At 45.5% G+C, this 19110-nt stretch overlaps 1 protein-coding gene across 4 annotated transcripts in view; it reads right to left on the reverse strand.

Moving 5' to 3' along the window:
* Positions 1 to 638: 638 nt before the first annotated feature.
* The window catches only part of FAM110B (family with sequence similarity 110 member B), a 132254-nt gene continuing 113782 nt past the window's right edge, over positions 639 to 19110 (reverse strand). For all 4 annotated transcript variants that reach the window (XM_029069621.2, XM_039912650.1, XM_007667154.3 and 1 more), the window contains exon 3: positions 639 to 4183. In XM_029069621.2, coding sequence (XP_028925454.1) covers positions 2738 to 3853 — 1116 coding nt within the window. In that variant the 5' untranslated portion in view covers positions 3854 to 4183 and the 3' untranslated portion in view covers positions 639 to 2737. The remainder of the gene's footprint in view (positions 4184 to 19110) is intronic.

A 19110-nucleotide genomic window follows, 5' to 3' on the forward strand; every position in this document is an offset into this window, starting at 1 on the left:
TCTCAGTTCTAATCTGTCTCTACCGCTCACCTGCTACGTGACCCTGGGCAAGTCACTTTATTTCTCCTACGTCTCAGTTTCCTCATCCTTAACATGGGGATCCAATAACTGTTCTCCGTCCTACTTAAGACTGCGAGTCTCCTTGTGGGACAGGATTTATATCCAATCTGATTATCTTCGATCTATCCCAGTGCTTGGCACATAGTACTTAACAGATACCATTATTATATTTATCATGATCAGTGGCAGAAAATACTCTTTACCTTGAGTTTGGCATCTGTTTATCACAATACATCGCTGCCGAATTGGGACAGACTTGAGTCCCTTTCACATTTTATCCTTTGGCAAGAGAAGCGTCTGACTCGGGAAGTATAAATGAAAATAAACTTGAAGCAACGTGATCTGAGGGTCAATACGAGGCACATTCAACTTGTAAAGGGGATGTTTATAATGGCAAATCTTAGATTTTTTAAAACAGCGGAAATGATGCTGGTGAATGCCGGGCGGGGGGGGGGGGGGGGGGGGGGGGGAAGTGTCCAAAACATCATTACAAATGTATCTGAATTGTGTTTCCTTTCCAAACTGAGATCATCTGTATTTCAGGGAGAGGCAGTGGGCGAGAGAGAACAGAAAAGTAATAGCCAATTGAAAAATATTTTACTCTTTACCTCTACATTCGACCAGCAAGTCTCCGTTCGATTTTAGTCTCTGATTGGTGGGCGAGTTAGCCCAGACAAGAACAACGGCAGTCTTTCAGAAGCGAAATGGTCAGTTTTTGTGGATAATAGCATCACGGTTGTCGTTCCCCTAAACAGAAATACAACTGGGATTTTGGAAATGCCTACCTTTCCTGCAGATAATGTACCAATATTTACAAGCTCAGAAACGTGTGTAGGATGTGACAGAGGTGAGGAACGGGGCGTAAAGACCGAAAACACAGAACCGTGAAGTAAGGGTGAAATAAGTCAGGAAGCAACGAGCTGTTTCAGGAGCTGTTACCTAGACCCACAGCCAGAGCACGCTCCTCTAGCTACACTTAGAGAAGGCCAGATACCGAGACGGGGGGCTTTCTTGAGAAAAGAGAGAATGGAAATGGTGTTGAACCAAGTTTCCCACTATCCTTGCCTCACCGGGGCAGTGAAATCCATTTTCAGAGCGGAGTGGGATGAATGGACGTGGAAAGACAAAGGGAAACAATCACCACCAGAACCTGCACCGGGAGCTATTTATTAGCATAACACTTTTTTTTTTTAAAGATTTCATAACAACTGTAGTATGTACAAAGTCTTACAGCATTTACACCATAAAAAAAGTTTCCTATTAGCCGATGAAGTATAAGGTAGTGCTGCAATGGACTTCAAAGCATGAATACAATAATAATGAAGCAGACCACTCAACTCGCAATTCTCGGCAACCAAACTGCAACTGTCGGCTGAAGGACAGTCAGGTAAAACCATCAGGAAGACACAGATTGTCAAAAAAGAAATCCTAACAGGTCGATGTGCAGCACTCGCCAACAGGAGGGAAAAGAAAAAGCTACTTACTGTTGTGTTTCTACAGTTTCCTAGAGCTGCGACCAACGTTCCCAGCCCGAGATACGACATATGCAAGACGACATAATCACACTTTCTCAGATATAATTCTGCGACTGAGTGTATTTACTTGTGAACAGGAGGCTTTATATTGATATGGCTGTGTGTTTCCATTTTTGTTCATGGACTCCTCGAGTAGGTCAACTTGGCAAAACCCTCCCTCCCAAAAGAAAAAGAAAATAAGACTCGTGGAATTTGTGTTCCCGAATGTGCTTGACAAAGGAAGGCATTCAGTGTCGGCTTTAGGGTCTAGCTACACTTATCAAAAAGTTTACGAAACTGGGAATCTTCAAATTTCAAACGAGAGAGGAGAACCGCTTTTCACCCGTCAATTCATCAACTCTCCATTCCTCTTAGACCAGCGGTGCAGAAAATCATCAACATTTACGCACTGGACCGAACGCGGGATGTATCTAGGTTACTTGGGTTAAAGCAATGTCAAGCAGCGTCTCTAGACTACGACTTCGTACATGGTGTGAGATTTTTTTTTCATACCAAAAATGATAACCATCGTACTTCCCACGGCGGCCTGCAGCAAACCTGGCCTCTTTCGATCCCTCTCCTGCCAGAACAGCACTTCTGTGGCGGATCGGGTTTCTCCACCCTCTTTCGTCGTCTGGGATTTTTCCCAATTTGACTTTTGATCTCGAAAGGGTCCCACCCCCACCTCAGAAGCCAGCAGCATAGGCTGACAAAATCTTTCACCGATACCCCAGGACGCGGGGAGGTAAAACAACAGAACGTACATAAAGGAGGACTAAGACGTAAACCTTTTCTTTTATGTAAACGGTCCCGATTATAACGAAGCCCTAATTCGATTCTGGTCTTAGACTTTTGGCGGATAATGTGAATGTTCAGGCCGGCTCTGCAGTTATGTTCGAGAGGAAGCCAGGTCAGCTCACATGTTGACAGGCATGCAACTTGAAGACATTGCACAACAAGCAACACCAAGAGATCTGAGAAGTTTACAAGACTTCAAGTAGACTTCACAACCCTTCACAACTGAATATTCACAGACAAAGACACAGTCTTCTTTTCATCTTCCTTAAGGGTCTTCTTCCTCCCTCTCCCTGCCACCCCACCCCACCCCGTCTCCACGTCTCTCTCTCCTTCTCTGGCTCTCTCTTTCTGGCTCCCTCCCTCCCTCACACATGGGACACTTTTTGCGACTCTCTAGCTTGCTTGATGCTATACAACCACTTGATGATTCGGGCATTTCTCTCAATGGCAGAAATGCCGTAGGGCACCCGGTCATTGGCACTGTCGTCATTTCTAAGGTCACTGTTGCTGTCCTGAGACTGTTCACAGTCTGAGCTGATCATGCTTGCGCTGCGAAAGTTGAGCGAGATGATGTCGGAGTTAGCCCTTGCGAAATTCTCCATGCCGAGGTTTTCCAGCTCTTCGGGATCCACCCCGCAGTAGTTAAAGAACCGCTCCACGTCGGCGTCGACGCGGAAGTACCTGTCGCTCAAGTCCGATTTGGACCTCTGCAGGGAGGGCCGCCGGCCGACCCCGCAGCCGGCCTCCCCCGCGTCCATCTCCGGGGACTTGAGGGTGGCCACGGTGGCCACCTTGGGCTTGGGCGGCAGGGGCGGGGCGGAGCTGCTGCAGGCCGGCGCCTTCGAGGGCTTGACGCTGGTCACTCTGCGAATGTCCGACGAGCTGTGGGAGACGTGCAGGAAGGACTCGGCCGACTTGTCGAGCAGCCTCCGGCCGGCGCGGAGACCACCCTCCTGCGGGCTGCTCCGGCCCTGGTCCGGGGAGGCCTTGAGCGATTCGGCGAACGAGTGCCGGTTGAGCTCCGAGGAGTCCGCCCGGTGCGGGGCCCAGTTCCGGGAGCCGTGCTTGTGGCCGGAAGCCGAGCTGGATCCCTCCGAGCTGTTGATGATGTTCTTCAGGATCTCCAACTTCAGGTTCTCCCGCTGCACTCCGCTCTCGGTCTTGGCGTGGTTGTTCAACGCTTTCAGGGTGGGGCTGCCCAGCGCCCGCTTGGCGGCGGGGCACACGGGCGGCTTCGCCAGCACGGCCGGCTTCACGGGCTCCTGCTTGGCGTTGATGACCTCCTGGCTCTTGACGTATTTCGCCTTGTCGGCCTCCAGCCTCTCCACGGCGCTGAGTCTTTTGGGATTGGGCTCCGCTTGCCGGCGGAAATAGTCCGGTCCTTTGTTCAGGATGCGCAGGGGGACGGCGGAGGTGAAGGGGACGACCGCCGGCCCGACGGGTTTCACCATGCTACCTGTCGGTAGTGTTTCTGTAGGCATGTTTGGTGATCTTTCTCCCGCAGCCGTTTTGGATCTCCTTTTGGGCTCTTCTAAAAGCACTGTGTAGAAACATGTACATTAAGCACAATGAATAGCCGGTGAATCTCGGAATCTGACTGTTAGGAGCAGCGCCTCATCTCACAGCTCATTAAACACCACTGGGGCTGCGCCCCCGCCCCCCTCTTTTTTTTTTTTTCAAAAAAGGCCGCTTTTGTTCCAGAAAGGCCACCAGACACAAGTCCGTATTAATCTGCTCTGCCGATTCCTTTCTTCTCACGGAAGGAGGTGGGAGTCTCGCCGTTCTCTTTGTGCTCCACTACGGGCAGGGATCTGAAACACAAAATAACCAACCACGGGTTAGGAGGAGCGGGTGACATCACAGCTCTAGCAACAGAGAAATCCTGTACTCCCTCGGCTTCCAGCGGCGGGCGGCTGAACCAAGCGGGCTGTCTCACCTAAGGCATGCCATCACCCCTTGCCCGGTGGCATCCGCCGTACGGACCGGTGGCGGTCCAGGCCTCCCAGCCTGCGTCGACTCGTCTGAGCAGTCGACCCCACGCCTCTCCGTGGCCGAGGACTGACGTTGAATCAAAGCAGAGCCGAATACGCCTGCAGCTTTTTCAGCTGCAATTTTGACTTTCTACTTTGCCTTCTTCTCTATGGGGAGATCCCCTGTCCTTCCCGCAACCACACTCTGGATCTTACAGATCAGATCATGCCGTGCTCTTTAATGTCTCCAAAAAAACAAACACACGACAAGAAAAACTGAGAGGACGGGCAAGAGATAGACTGCAAAGTAGCGTTCAAAGATCACCTTGCTATTAACTTTCCATTTAGACGATCTAAACCCTCTTTGCCTGAAAAAAGAAGGAAATGCTGGGGAAACTTTCCCCATGAAAGATTTTAAAGAACACTCAAAGAATAGTTTCGATTTCACTGAAAATATACGATAGAAATTATTTACTAATAACTGGCATTTGTCTGAATTCTAAAAGTCACAAGTTTTAGCAGGGTCTTTATTTTAATCCAAAATTTCCTAAACTTCCCCATCAAAGAACAAAACCTTAGAAGAGTGGACATATCAAATCCACTGGTTTGGTTTGGTTATGCAAAGCTGTCTTTTGACTTGAAGAGGCCACTGCTGACAGTGAAATTGTATCTGGGGGCGTGAGTGCCCCACTTCATTCATTCAATAGCATTTATTGAGCGCTTACTATGTGCAGAGCATTGTACTAAGTGCTTGGAATGTACAATTCGGCAACAGATAGAGACAATCCCTGCCCACTGACGGGTTTAGAGTCTAATCGGGGGAGACAGATAAAAACAATAGCAATAGCAGTACACTTTCCCTGGATCCTTTCCATCTGGGGTGAGCCCCACTCAGACATCAATGGTTAAGAGGGGAAAACTTTGAGCTTCAGTTGTTTTTAGTGGTGAGGGTTTACACTGAGCCATCCACACTCTCTCATCCAATCCAGGTTTTTTGCAAGATGGCTGGGAGGAAGAGTGGGTGCGGTCTACAGTCACAGAACAGAGACCTCACCAGCGGCAGACACTACTAGGCCCGGACCCATTTTGTAAGCCATCCTTGAGTATGATACTCAAAATAAGGATCAGGGGAGTCTTTTCTTCTTTCTGGAAAAAGCAAAAAACAAAAAGCACAATGGCAACAAAAACACATCCAAGCTGGAAAATGGCAGGAGCCTACATGGGCTAGGGTAGTGGTTTGGGGGAACAGTACCACATCACAGTACCTCTGTCTCTGGTCTGGGGGTAGGCTGGCTCCCAGGCATTCCCCGTAACCTCCCCCGGGAGCCCCTGGTCCAGTGAGGAAAGACCTTCTCGAAAGGAGCGGTCCCAGCACATGCTGAGTTGGGCGCGCCATCTTTCATCAGGCTACGATCTGGCCTGATGCTCTGATCCCGCTTCCAGCCCCAGCCAGCCCGTGGGCCACAGGCGATACCATCCCTTCTGGGTGATCGACGACTGGTTCCCAACATCACCCAGCGGACCAATCAGAAGGGGTTTGATAGTGCAGTGGCACTTAAGCATAGTGAAGGATTGGGGCAGAAAAAGTTAACCAAAAAAAATCAAAGTCTCAACTTTTCACTCCATCATTTAGGAGGTGGGAAACCCTACTTCCCCTGAACACGCCTTTTCTGAGTCAGGTCAGAGGGAGGGCCAATAAAACAGGGAAATGGCTCTCCCAGTCTACTGCCTGGTCTTGGGTCTGGGTTCAAAAAAGCTCTTCTTCCCTACTGAAGCCAGACTTCCAACTCACTCCCTCAAAAGGATTTACCGCACATTTACTCTGTACTAAGTGCTTTGGAGAGTACAACTGCATTAGTAGATACGCTCCCTGCTCTCAAGGAATTTACAGGGGAGACAGGCACTATGGAGGAGAAATCCTTTCCTCAACCTTTGACGTTTCTTACAGAGCAATATGAAAAAACACCTGAAAGCTACCACTGTGGCAAAGTTTACATTTTGTGCAGAGCAAACCCCCGTAACACATGGTAACTGTCTTTTCGGAAAATTCAGTATGAACCAAAGCGTTTGGAACTATTGCACGACTGCTCGTTGTGGGAAGGGAACCTGTTTGCTAACTCTGTAGGATTGTACTCTCCCAGGCGTTTAGTACAGTGTTTTGGACATAGTAAGTGCTCAATAAATACCACGGATTGATTGACTGATGGGAAACAGGAGGACAGGTTTGGCCATCTAAGCAGTAGACAGGGTTTAATAATTGTGGCATTCGTTAAGCACTTACTGTGTGCCACGCACTGTACTAAAAGCTGGGGCAGATACAAGATAATTGGTTCGACACAGTCCCTGTCCCACGTGGGGCTCACTGTTTTAATCCCCATTTCACAGATGAGGAAACTGAAGAACAGAGACATTTAGTGACTCGCCCAAGGTCACACCAGACAAGCAGCGGAGCCAGGATTAGAACCTAGGTCCTTCTGACTCCCGAGCCTGTTTTCTTTAATAATTTACCCCACCTTTTCCACTCCCTCAAGGACTCAGAGATCAGTTTCATGGGGTTGGAAGGAGACAGAGATTAACGTGGATTCCTTACGGACAGCTTCCAAGAAAGGAGAGACGAAGGGAGCCAGGGTTCTGAACTGTGGCTCTGACCTTCGGATGGTCTCTGTGGCCACCCGAGGGTCAGGTACAGTTCCAAACTCTGGGACTAAAATGAGTCCGCTGCTCACTTAATCAGTCGTATTTACTGAATGCTTACTATGTAAGCGCTTAGGAGAGTACAATACAACAGAATTATGTTCCCTGCCCAGAATGACCTTACAGTCTAGAGGGGGTGACAGACATGAATATGAATAAATAAAAAGCCATGGGAGCCAGGTTCACTGACAAGAGGTAATTCGAGGGATCCCCTCACTGGAGTTGTCTGGAAGGTTGACTACAAGATTCCTTTGGACCCAGGCGATGGGCTAAATGATCCATCCCTTCTCCAGCCCACGAACGGCACAACTGAGAACGTGGCACAAACCGTCTCTCCACCCTGTGAATTTCCGAACCTCTTGGCATTGGAGAGAACCCGGTGGCTCATTTATATTGCATGCTCACATGATACATCATTCAAGTTCCCTGGACTCTAGACGGAGTGGGTACATTTAATTTGGTACGCAATTTTAAAAAACCTCCCTTCTAATGTTGTCAGTACCAAAGTCTAATTTAATATCTCTGGGTAGGTTCCTTCCTTTGCCTCTAACGTTGTCTGAGAACATATCCAAAAAGAATCTTCCTTCCAAATCACTTAGTTAATGGATCTCATCTGTTTTATTACCTCCCTCACTTATCTGTCCATCCCTTTCTTCAATCCCATTTGGTTTTCTTCGAAATAAAGAGCCGCGGTTTCTTTGGTAAGAAATGTCAAAAGATTTTTCTTCAGATCCACTCTGTTTTTGATACATTTTTCTATGCAACCGAATTAGGGCATTTCAACACCTTGTGAAGAAAGCTGATTGCCATCACCTTCTCGGATTGTAATTAGGATCAAACTCCCCTTGAATATGAAGGCTAGGAGATTAAAGAATTTAACAAAGACTGAGATTGCTTACTAAAGTAAATGAGGTGATATTCATAGAAATATTTCCCTTCAATCACAGGGAGAAGGATCAATGAAGTGTATATTGAGAAGCAGCATGGCCTACTGGGTAGAGCACGGGCCTGGGATTCAAAAGGATCTGGGTTTTAATCCTGGCTCCGCCACTTGGTTGTGAGACCTTGGGCAAGTCACTTCACTTGTCTGTTGCCTCACCTATAAAACGGGGATTAAGAAGTGAGTCCCACGTGAGTCAGGAACCGTGTCCAACCTGATTAATTTGTATCTACCTAGGTACTTAGTACAGTACCTGGCAAATACTAAGTGCTTAACAAATACCATAAAAAGTAATAACACTGTTATTGCATTTGTTATCCCATTTGTATCTACCATGGGATAGATACAAGATCATCTCTAGGGACGTAGGGACTTGCCCTCAGCATGAGGCTTTTCCACCCAGTGTCCTTATGAGCTTCCAAACTGACATAGGCATAATGTTTCCTGGATTTTCGGTCCCCTATTTCTTATTTTTTTTCTCTTATCTTCCCTTGCTAGGATCAGAGTGTTATTTATTCAACAGATTTATAGTGAAATGCCAGAAGGTACTTCCAAAGCCTCTTTCATTAAGCCATGAGTGAACTGATAACCTGAAAAACAGTGGCCACCCTATTTCTCGTTTTTTCATTCAATCGTATTTATTGAGCGCCTACTGTGTGCAGAGCACTGTACTAAGCACTTGATTAATTCTCCACAATTGCACCCTAATTACTGCTGGAGATCATCTCTGTCCCATCCTGGGATTCGGACTCTTAAGGAGAAAATCAAACATACAGAACATTCAGCAGGAAAATGATGGCATCAGGGAAGGCTCTAGGTTGTGAGACCAGCACGTGACAGTTCTGTGGGCAGTATGATGTGCCCTAATATCAGGGTGTGGGGAAGAGTGTGGCACTTCTCTCACTGGCCCTCTTCCCTGGGAGAGGGGCCATGGGCAACTGGGTGGTCCAGTCAGGAGAAGAGGAAGCAGCTTGAGGAGTCAAAACTCTTTCTCTTTTTTTTTCCCTCAATAATGGTATTTGTTAAAGTCCTTACTATGTGCCAGGCACTGTACTAAGCGCTGGAGTAGATACAATCTAATCAGGTTGAACACAGTCCCTTTTCCCACATGGGGCTTGAAGTCCCACTCCCCATTTTTACAAATGAGGGAACTGAGGCACAGAGAAGTTAGGTGACCTGCCCAAGGTCACACAACAGTCAAATGGCAGAGCCGGGATTAGAAGCCAGGTCCTCCTGACTCCCAGGCCTGTGCTCTTTCCACTACACCACGCTGCTTCTCCTGGCTCTGCCAGGGAAAGCCTTATGCTCACTTCACAGTGAGGGGTGATTTTCCCTGGTCTTGCCAGGATATTCCTCTGACACTGCCCGCTACTGCAGGTGGGGTAAGACCAAGGTCAGGGGAGAGGAAAATAGGAGTTGGGGAGAGGAAGAAAGTCCTCTGGAGTCAAGAGTCACATGGCTGGTTCTCTCCTAGTCCAGGCACTAAGGAACTGATTAGTGGTCAACCTAATAGACATTCCATTAGATTGTAAACTCTTACACTAGATTATAAACTCCTTAAGGGCCAGGATCATTTCTACCAACTCTGGTGTACTGACCCCTAAGAACTTAGTACAGCTCTCTGCACAGAATAAGCACTCAATAAATATGACTGATTTGAAAATGAGGAAGATCAAACTTGTGGTAAACAGTTGCTAAACAAGTTTTTTTCCAACTGAAATTACGTACTTAACTAGGATCCTAAGAACACCAGTGAGTTTTTAGAGCTAAAGCGCAAAATCACACCAAACTAGATTTTTCTCCCTTCCATATCAAAGACCACATACCCCAATTCAAACTCTCTGAATTTGCTGATCGGTGCTCTAGGTAAGGACCAGTAGCTCAGTGTAGGTCTGCACTGAGTAGCGTAGCTTGGAAGGACAGTCTTTCTAGGAAAATAATTACTTTGTGGCTTGACTCTGTCCAAGGCAAACCTAACGTTAAGTGCCGAGCTTATCCCCGAGGAGAGAGCAGGGGCTCTGTAAGCAGAATAAATCTTTCTGGAGGCATTTACCATAATGCCTGGTGTTTGCTTCTGGTATAGGTGGGTCCCACCCAATCTCACTAATTCCCTCCTCTAAGCTTCACCAACCCTCTTTCAGAGGCCCCTGAGAACTCACCTCCTCTAGGAGGTAATCCCCACTTAAGCTCCCTGACTCCAGCACTTTTATGTTTGTTTATTCAGATATTTATTTACTTGCACCTGTAATTTATATTGATCTCCCCCAACCCGATACGGCATAGTTGACAATATTCTTATCAGTGCAGGCCCGGGGGAAGTTCTTGGAAGGCAAGAATCAGGTCACTTTCTTTATGCTTAGCCAAGAATACAGTAGGAGCTCGATAAATGCTGTTGGTGCTGATAAGCTAGAGGGCCGCCAGCTCCAAATTCATCTCCTTCACAGAATGTGCCCGTCTCCATCTCACTCCTGTCAGTCAATTTTATTGAGCGGTTACTGTGTGCAGAACACTGTACTAAGCGCTTGGGATAGTACAATACAACAATAGACACATTCCAGGCCCATAATGAGCCTACACTTCTCCGGCTGTGTGGTCAGAGATGGAGGGGATCATGGGAAAAGGGCTAGGCCGGGCGGCTTTATCTGGGACCAGAGAATGGCTTACCCGGCTTGTTGTGGTCGGTGATTGAATCTTCCGCCTCCATGATTCCCTTCGGAGCACAGCGGACCGGGCTCTGCATACACACTAGGAGCTGAATACTATTGACTGACTGACCACAGAAAGCTATGGCCCATTCGTCACCCCGTTACACTTGAAATGGTTCAACTCCTTCGAGCATTTTCATTCCCCTAGCTCTCTCAGTCACTCCCATGACCCCATTTGATTTTCAATGTGAAGTTTACGTGTAGAATGAGAGACTGAGCCACAACACCACAAGTGTTAAAAACCACAGCTTTATTTCTAAGCTTCCCTTTTCTTGAACTGAATTTTATTCCTTTATCTTTTTTTGGTGAATTTGCTTCACTTTTCTCTCGCTTTAAAATAAATTAAAAACAAATCATTTGGGTCTATTTTTACAAAGACTGAGATTCCCTAAAGGGCATTCGCTGTTTTTATTATGACTTCACCGCAGTGTTTACATAGTATAAAATAGAAAATGATTTATTGCCAGACTATATCTTTCAAAAGGACCTTCACATGACAGAGATGAAATGTTGATTGGAAAGCGAGTTAAATTTATATTGACATAGGCCAACCATAACTGTGGAAAAGGAAATTTGATTCTAATTTTACTGTCTCATTAGATGGATTTGGACCATTTTGGGCCAATTGCTCCCCATGCTAATCTGTTGAATTTCCTTCCTTTCTGCCTGATTCGCCACTGAATTCCAAGTTTTGTCTCTAAGCTCAATGAATGGAGAGTGCTGAGACCTTCAACACTCCCCAGAAAGCAGAATTAACATTATACACTTTTAAGATGTGATGTGGCTTAGTAGGACTGGGAGTCAGGGTGCCTTTTTTCTTTTCCCTAAATGATAGTTAAGCACTTTACTATGTGCCAGATACTGTACTAAGCGCTGGCACAGGTGCAAGATAATCAGGTTAGACACAGTCCCTGTCCCACAGAAGGCTTGCAGTCTCAACCTTCATTTTACAGATGAGGTAAGTGAGGCACAGGGAAGTTAAGTGACTTGTCCAAGGTCATACAGCACACAAGTGACCAAAGCCGCATTAGAACCCTGGTCCTTCTGATTATCCACTAGGCTATGATGCCATGCAACTGAGGTGGTAGATACTTTCCTTGCCCACAAGGAGCTTAGAGTCTATTTATTTGTGCTGTGTCTTGGTGTTTCATCACTCCTGATATATCTGTCTCCAAACCCCCTCCTGCGACCTTAACTCTTAGTGCCAAGCAGTGTTCTAAGCACTGGGGTAGATACAAGGTAATCAGGTAGTCCCACACGGGGCTCACAGTCTTAATCGCCATTTTACAGATGAGATGAATGAGGCACAGAGAAGTTAAGTGAATTGCCCAAAGTCACACAGCTGATAGGTGGCGGAGCAGGGATCAGAACCCATGACCTCTGACTCCCAAGTCCATGCTCCTGCCACTAAGCCACGCTGCTCCTCAATCCCTTATTCTTAGTACAATGCTCTGCATGCGATCAGCACTTAATAAATATCATTACTACCTTCTAGAAATAACTATATTTTCTTAGCATGCAGTTTGAAGTGTTAGATACTTCCTAACTGCAGAATAACTGAAAATGCCATGATTTGACTAGGAGGGACCTACAAATGCCCTCCATAATGCACTCAAAGTGACACTGCTTCTAAAACAAATTTCTCATTTCAAAAGCAAACCTCCTTTTACTAAAGGCGCAGCTGCTTAGCGCTCCGTTGGCCAGAGGAACCAAATGTCCTGCCATCTGGGGTCCGGCCCGTTTGCCCGTCTCCATCACAGAAGGCTGCCTCATGGTCTGTGCTGTCCCTTTTCATCTCTGAGGCTCCTCAGCTTCCTCCTGGCACCCAGAGAACATTAATAACAACTTAAAAATTCCATTCTGGTTGAGAAAACCTTGGAGAGGGCAAAAGAGAAGACTCACAGGTTTCACACCCCGTGAACTGGGCGAAATGGAGGAAACCACAAGGTCACTTATCTGGAAAGGGGTGGGAGGGGGGCTCTGTTTTCCCCCAATGTGCCTTGGAACACATTTTGTAGGAGCAGAGGGGGAAGCAGCCCTCCAGGCTTTCTGCCTTGACCTCAACTTGGGCCAGGGGACAGGAGAATTTTCACACATGTTCCTGGGTGCTTGGGAGTAGAGAGGGGAGTTAGAGGGGGGAGGGAAGGAGAACGGGGGAGTGGCGAGAGGCTCCCTGGGGGGTGGGAGTCAGCACTACAGAGTCCCTAGGGGTGTTATGCATATGGAATCTAGAGAGCAGACTCCAGTTATTAAGGACCCATGGGCTTTCTGGTTCTTTCTCTCCCACGTTCTTCTATGACTCACACGGAGGGCGGAGGGGGGATTGCACGAGACGCTTACACTGCTCTAGAAGCAGCACTGATCCTGGGCTCTCACATGAGAGAATCATCTCTTCCCTTGTGTAAATACGCCTACAAACCCAGCAGCTTTTGAGAACTGGATTCGCCAAGCAAGCCAAAAACAACCTCCTCTTTTGTGACCTGTGATTTCTACTATTTCTAAAATATTCCAAGTCACCTAGACTCGGGATAAAAACCTATTTTCCCCACTTCAAACACCCCTCTGAAACCCTCTCCTTAGTGACCTCCCCAACACTCCTCTAGGCCATCAATGCAGAGTTTCACATGAAAGTAATCTTCCTTGACTGACCCTGTGGCTTCCTTCTTATGCTGGCCATTAACTACCCCCTTACAGCTTTTAAATTTCTTATCACCTCTGAAATTTCTTACCTCCTTTCAATAGAGCCTACAACTGCAACCCTTCCTCCAGACCATGCTCGAGAGAAGCTACCCCAACCCGGGTGTCACCGGGCTCCCATCAGCCCCGCTCCATCTGGGGAAAGGCTCAAACTCTGGCAGTACGGCCTATCGACTTTAAGAACATCGAGGAGGCCGTGGCCGGGTCCGTATAAGTGATTTCTGTCCCCGTGAGCCTGAAACCCTGCCTTACTGTTCCTGTCGTATTTATCATACTTGGCTTTGATATTTTTGTTTCCTCTTTAATTATTATGTCTGTTACCAATCCCTGCCCTGCCTTACTCCTAGATTTTAAGCCCCAGGGGGGCTACACACTAGGCCCTATTCCTCATCTATGACCTTCTTTCCCAGCATACAGTAATACTAATACTAGTAATAATTGTGGTGCTCATTAAGTGCTTACTTTATGCGAGGCACTGTACTAGACGCTGGGGTAGATACAAGATCATCAGGTTGGACAAAGTCCCTGGCCCAAATGCGGCTCACAGTCTTGATTCCCATTTTACAGATGTGGTAACAGGCACAGAGAAGTGAAGTGACTCGCATAAGGTCACATGGCAGACAAGTGGCAGAGTTGGGATTAGAACCCAGCACCTTCTGACTCCCACGTCCGTTCTCTAGCCAACAGATCATCCTTCTTTTCACTATGCACAGAGTAGGTGAATAAGAAATACTATGACTATTCCTGGGGCACTCCTTTTTCCTGAACCTCCCTTAGGATCGCTATCCTTTCTCCTCTCTTCTGGTACAATCTGCATGCACCTTTCTTTCTTTCATTAATTCAATGGTTTTTTTTTGTGCGGTCACTATGTGCAAACCATTGTACTAAGCACTGGGGAAAATACATGGATCTGGAAAACACACTGATGGGAATTGGATATAGTCCCTGGCCCTGAAGGAGTTCAGTATTGAAGAACAAAAGGGGGAAGGGCTGGGGATAAAAATATAAGGGAATACAAAATAATACAAACAGGAAAACAACATAAGAGATAAGGGCAGGAAAGAGATCAGAACACTGTGACTTTAGGCTGTCCAATGGAAAGAGCATCGGCCAGAGAGTCAGGAGACCTAGGTTCTAATCCAGGATCTGCCATTTGCCTGCTGTGTGACCTTGGCCAAGACAATAAAGTTTCTGTACCTCAGTGTCCTCACTGGTAAAATGGGATTTAAATGGAAGCCTTTAAAAATCCACTATCATTATTATTATTACTACAGAGTCCAACATCTACAGCCACTTCTTTGTTTCCCCCACACGCCACGTTCCTCTCCTCATTATTTTCCTCAATATTTGTTTTTTGGAGAAGTTGAAACTAAATGTATGAGACCTGCCACATTATCAGGAATAGATTTAGAGCTGCTGGAAGTTCCGAAAGTCTGGAAGACTCTGGAATTATGGCTATGGATGCTGAAATATCTACTTCTGTGCAGGTCAGCTCAATGTTAAACATTACCAAAGAAGGCACCTTCCCCATTAGGATTGCATTCTGTGAACCGGACTATCTTTGAGAAGCAGCGTGGCTCAGTGGAAAGAGCACGGGCTTTGGAGTCAGAGGTCATGGGTTCAAATCCCGGCTCGGCCATTTGTCAGCTGTGTGACTTTGGGCAAGTCACTTAACCTCTCGGTGCCTCAGTTACCTCATCTGTAAAATGGGGATTAAGAATGTGAGCCCCACGTGGGACAACCTGATTCCCCTGTGTCTACCCCAGCGCTTAGAACAGTGCTCGGCACATAGTAAGCGCTTAACAAATACCAACATTATTATTATTATTATTGTTAAGCAGCGTGGCTCAGTGGAAAGGGCTCGGGCTTGGGAGTCAGAGGTCGGGGTTTGAATCCCAGCTCTGCCACTTGTCAGCTGTGTGACTGTGGGCAAGTCACTTAACTTCTCTGTGCCTCAGTTACCTCTTCTGTAAAATGGGGATTAACTGTGAGCCTCATGTGGGACAACCTGATGACACTGTATCTACCCCCACGCTTAGAACAGTGCTCTGCACACACTAAGCGCTTAAGAAATACCAACATTATCCCGATTGGACTGTAAGCTCGTCAATGGGCAGGGACTGTCTCTATCTGTTGCCGATTTGTACATTCCAAGTGCTTAGTACAGTGCTCTGCACATAGTAAGCGCTCAATAAATACTACTGAATTAATCCCTATATTATTCCCAGTCAGACAAATACCAATGCTTTAGTTATTTTAGAGCGTAATACATTGCAAGTTCTTTCTGAGCAGTTTGTTGTAATAAAAAGCACTATAAACCACAAATTTAATTGGATAACATACAAAAAGAGAGCCAGCTAAATTATCACCCTACAAATGAAAGTCCTGATTTTATGTCACTTGCAGAAATTTGCCTCTTATTGTGACCTCATACACTCTGAGCTATTTAAGAGTGTGTGTTTCCATGAGAACTTATGAAAAATGCTTCTCTTTTATTAATTGAGGTAGGTCTGAAAAACCACAAATTGGTATGAATGTTTCACTCTTCTTCCTTTGGGCAAGATATCAGAACACTGTCATTTTGATAGTTTTGCCATTATCAAATGAGACAGACTAAGTACTCTTGTACTGAAGTTTAGGAATAACCTCAGAAATAAATATTGGAAGATGGTCAGAATCAAGTATCATTTGGAAATATTAGCTATCAGAAGATTATAATGAGTTGCTGAACCAACAAAGCCCAGTGTGGGCAGGGATTGCCTCTCTTTATTGCTGAATTATACTTTCCAAGCACTTAAGTTTAGTGCTCTGCACACAGTAAACACTCAATACTATTGAATGAGTGACAATAATAAAAAAAAAACTGTTGAATTATGAATACAAAGCACATGAGGCTTTTGTACTCACCTGTGCAAATATATAATGGGTCTATTTTTGCCAGTGGCTGGTTCTTGGACAGTGCTATCAATCACTGGTATTTACTAAGCACTTACTGTGTGCAGAGCACTGTATTTTCAGCTGTTTTATATCTCTCAAAACTTTCTGCCAGATAGGTTTTATCACAGTGGTGGGGAAAAAAAAAACAGTCGGGACGTTGAAAGGTCTGCAGGTAATTACGATTCATTTATCTCTGCCTTTAAGCTTCTACAGTGTTCTTTATATATAAAATTATTATAGTAGATATATGAATTCAGAAGGTGAAACATAAAATCTGTAGCTGGGGGATGTGATTGGAAAATTGGAAAAGAGCAGTAGTCTTCAAAAGTCCATTTTTGACTATTTCAAATCTTCTCCAATCCATTTATCAATCAGTGGAGTGCAAAGACTGCCCTGGCTTCACGCTGGCCTGTGTCTGGATATTTGTGGATCTCTACTGTCTGAGACCTGCAGGGTTTGAAACTCAGAGAAGTCTTTCTTCTAGGCTTTCTTTCTTGAGAAGCAGCATGGCCTAGTGGATAGAGCATGGGCCTGGGAGTCAGAATGATATGCGTTCTAATCATGGTTCTGCCACTTATCTGCGGCAAGACATCTCACTTCTCTGTGCCTCAATAACCTCATTTGTACAATGGGGAGTATGACTGTGAGCCCCATGTGGGATGGGGCTGTGTCCAACCCCATTTGCTTGTATCTCCCCATCCCCAGAGCTTAGTACATTGCCCGCCACCAAGTAAGCGGTTAACAAATACCATAATTATTATTATTATTATAATGGGGCCGTCCCTGGACATGCCAGAGTAATGCTCATTTGCTAGAGAGACCTTTTGCCCACACTCGAAAACCAAACTGGTGGCTGCCAACGGTTATAACTTTCCACCTCTGCTATTCAAAGGACAGAGTGATGTCTAAAGAGTTTTAATAGATTACGCTGTTTTTTGGGAGCACGTCTCCCACTTCAATAAAGGAGAATAAGCAACAGTCAATGGTGGTTTATAATCAGTGAACTGAAGTATGCCATCATCACTCAGCACATGTGACTGCCAGAGTTCCTTAGTTTTGAATTTGGCAAGTTTTGGTGTCAATTAGCACTGGGATGTAAAACCTACCTCTTTCAAATACTTTTGGAGAGGAGAGTAAATCTAATTCTTCTGTGGCATTCTTTTCTTCATTGATTTCTAGAGAACAGCTATCGCATTTTCTCTTCTTAAAAGCTTTAAAGGCAGACGAAGGTTTTTAAACTTGAATCTACTTCACCTCAAGTGATCTCAAATGTTGATTCTGGACTCTGGAACGCTGAAAAGCCTTCTCCTGTCCCAAAGAACATTATCTAGGGAAATGTTTAAATAAGGGAAGACTCCAGACATATTAGGATTAAATAACTTGGCCTACAGAATCCTGTGGGCTATTATTGTTAGTTTGAAGAATTTTAGTCCCTGAAGATTAAAAAAAATACAAAAAGCCAGTAATAGAGAAGCAGTGGAAAAAGCACAGGCTTGGGAGTCACAGGACCTGGAATCTAATCCCGGCTCTGCCTCTGGCCTGCTGGGTGATATTAGGCAAGTCCCTTAACTTCTCTGGGCTTCAGTTCCCTCATCTGTAAAATGGGGGATTCATTATCTGGTCTCCCTCCTAGTTAGATGGTGAGCCCCATGTGGAATCTGGTTATCTTGGATCTATCCCAGAGCTTAGTACATAGTAAGCACTTACATACCACAATTATTATCATTATTACCGTTAAAAAATACACACTAGAAATACAGCCATTATTTCTCATCAAATAAGCCTTCCTTACTAATATAGGTCTAATGATCTAACAGAGGTTTATAAACTAGTCACTTTGTGTTACCTCAGTGGCACAAGCTCCTTCACACAATATACCCTCTAGTGATACAAGCTCTCCCTCCTATTGTCTTAGAATAAAGGGGGGGGGGCGGATGGTGGGGGGGGAGTGTAAAAGGGAGGTCTGTTGTCTCTAAATCAATTTTCCTCTGCTCCTCTTCCCCTCCCCATTGCCCCGACTCCCTTCCTCTGCTCTACCCCCTCCCTGCCCCACAGAACTTGTGTATGTAGGTAGATATTTATTATTTTACTTATTTTATTAATGATGTGTATATATCTATAATTCTATTTATTTATATTGATGCTAGTGGTGCCTGTTTACTTGTTTTGATGTCTGTCTCCCTCCCCAGACTGTGAGCCTGTTGTTGGGTAGGACTGCCTCTTTTTGTTGCTAAATTATACTTCCCCAACGCTTAGTACAGTGCTCTGCACACAGAAAGCACTCAATAAATATGACTGACTGAATTTTTTACTATGTCAATTAGCGATCTTGGAATTAGCATCTGGCTGGGACCAATTCATTTATTCTTTCATTCAATCGTATATATTGAGTGCTTACTGTGTGCAGCGCATTGTACTAAGCGTTTGGGAAAGTACAGTACAACAATCAACAGCGACAAGACCTTCACGCAAGAAAGATTGGGGTATGCAAGAATATGAGATTTAAGTAAAGGAAAATTATTAAGGTGCTTTTCAACTCTATGTATTTCCTGAGATGAGGGCAGAATGTCAACTCAGGTGGAGACACGACAGAATCACTGGAAACCGAAACAGAAGAGATGTCTAAATTGAGGAGGACTATTACAATGGAGTTAGGAAATTGAATCTGAAAGCCACCTGCTAGAAACTTACAAGCTACAGGCATTTTTACCTGGCAGGTGTTAAAAAAGTCTCCAGAAAGTGGATGAGCAATACCAAGACCAGCTGTAAATCGACACAGGCCAAACTATCTGAAG

Source organism: Ornithorhynchus anatinus, chromosome 7 (genome assembly GCF_004115215.2).
Source record: "Ornithorhynchus anatinus isolate Pmale09 chromosome 7, mOrnAna1.pri.v4, whole genome shotgun sequence".
Classification (NCBI taxonomy): domain Eukaryota; kingdom Metazoa; phylum Chordata; class Mammalia; order Monotremata; family Ornithorhynchidae; genus Ornithorhynchus; species Ornithorhynchus anatinus.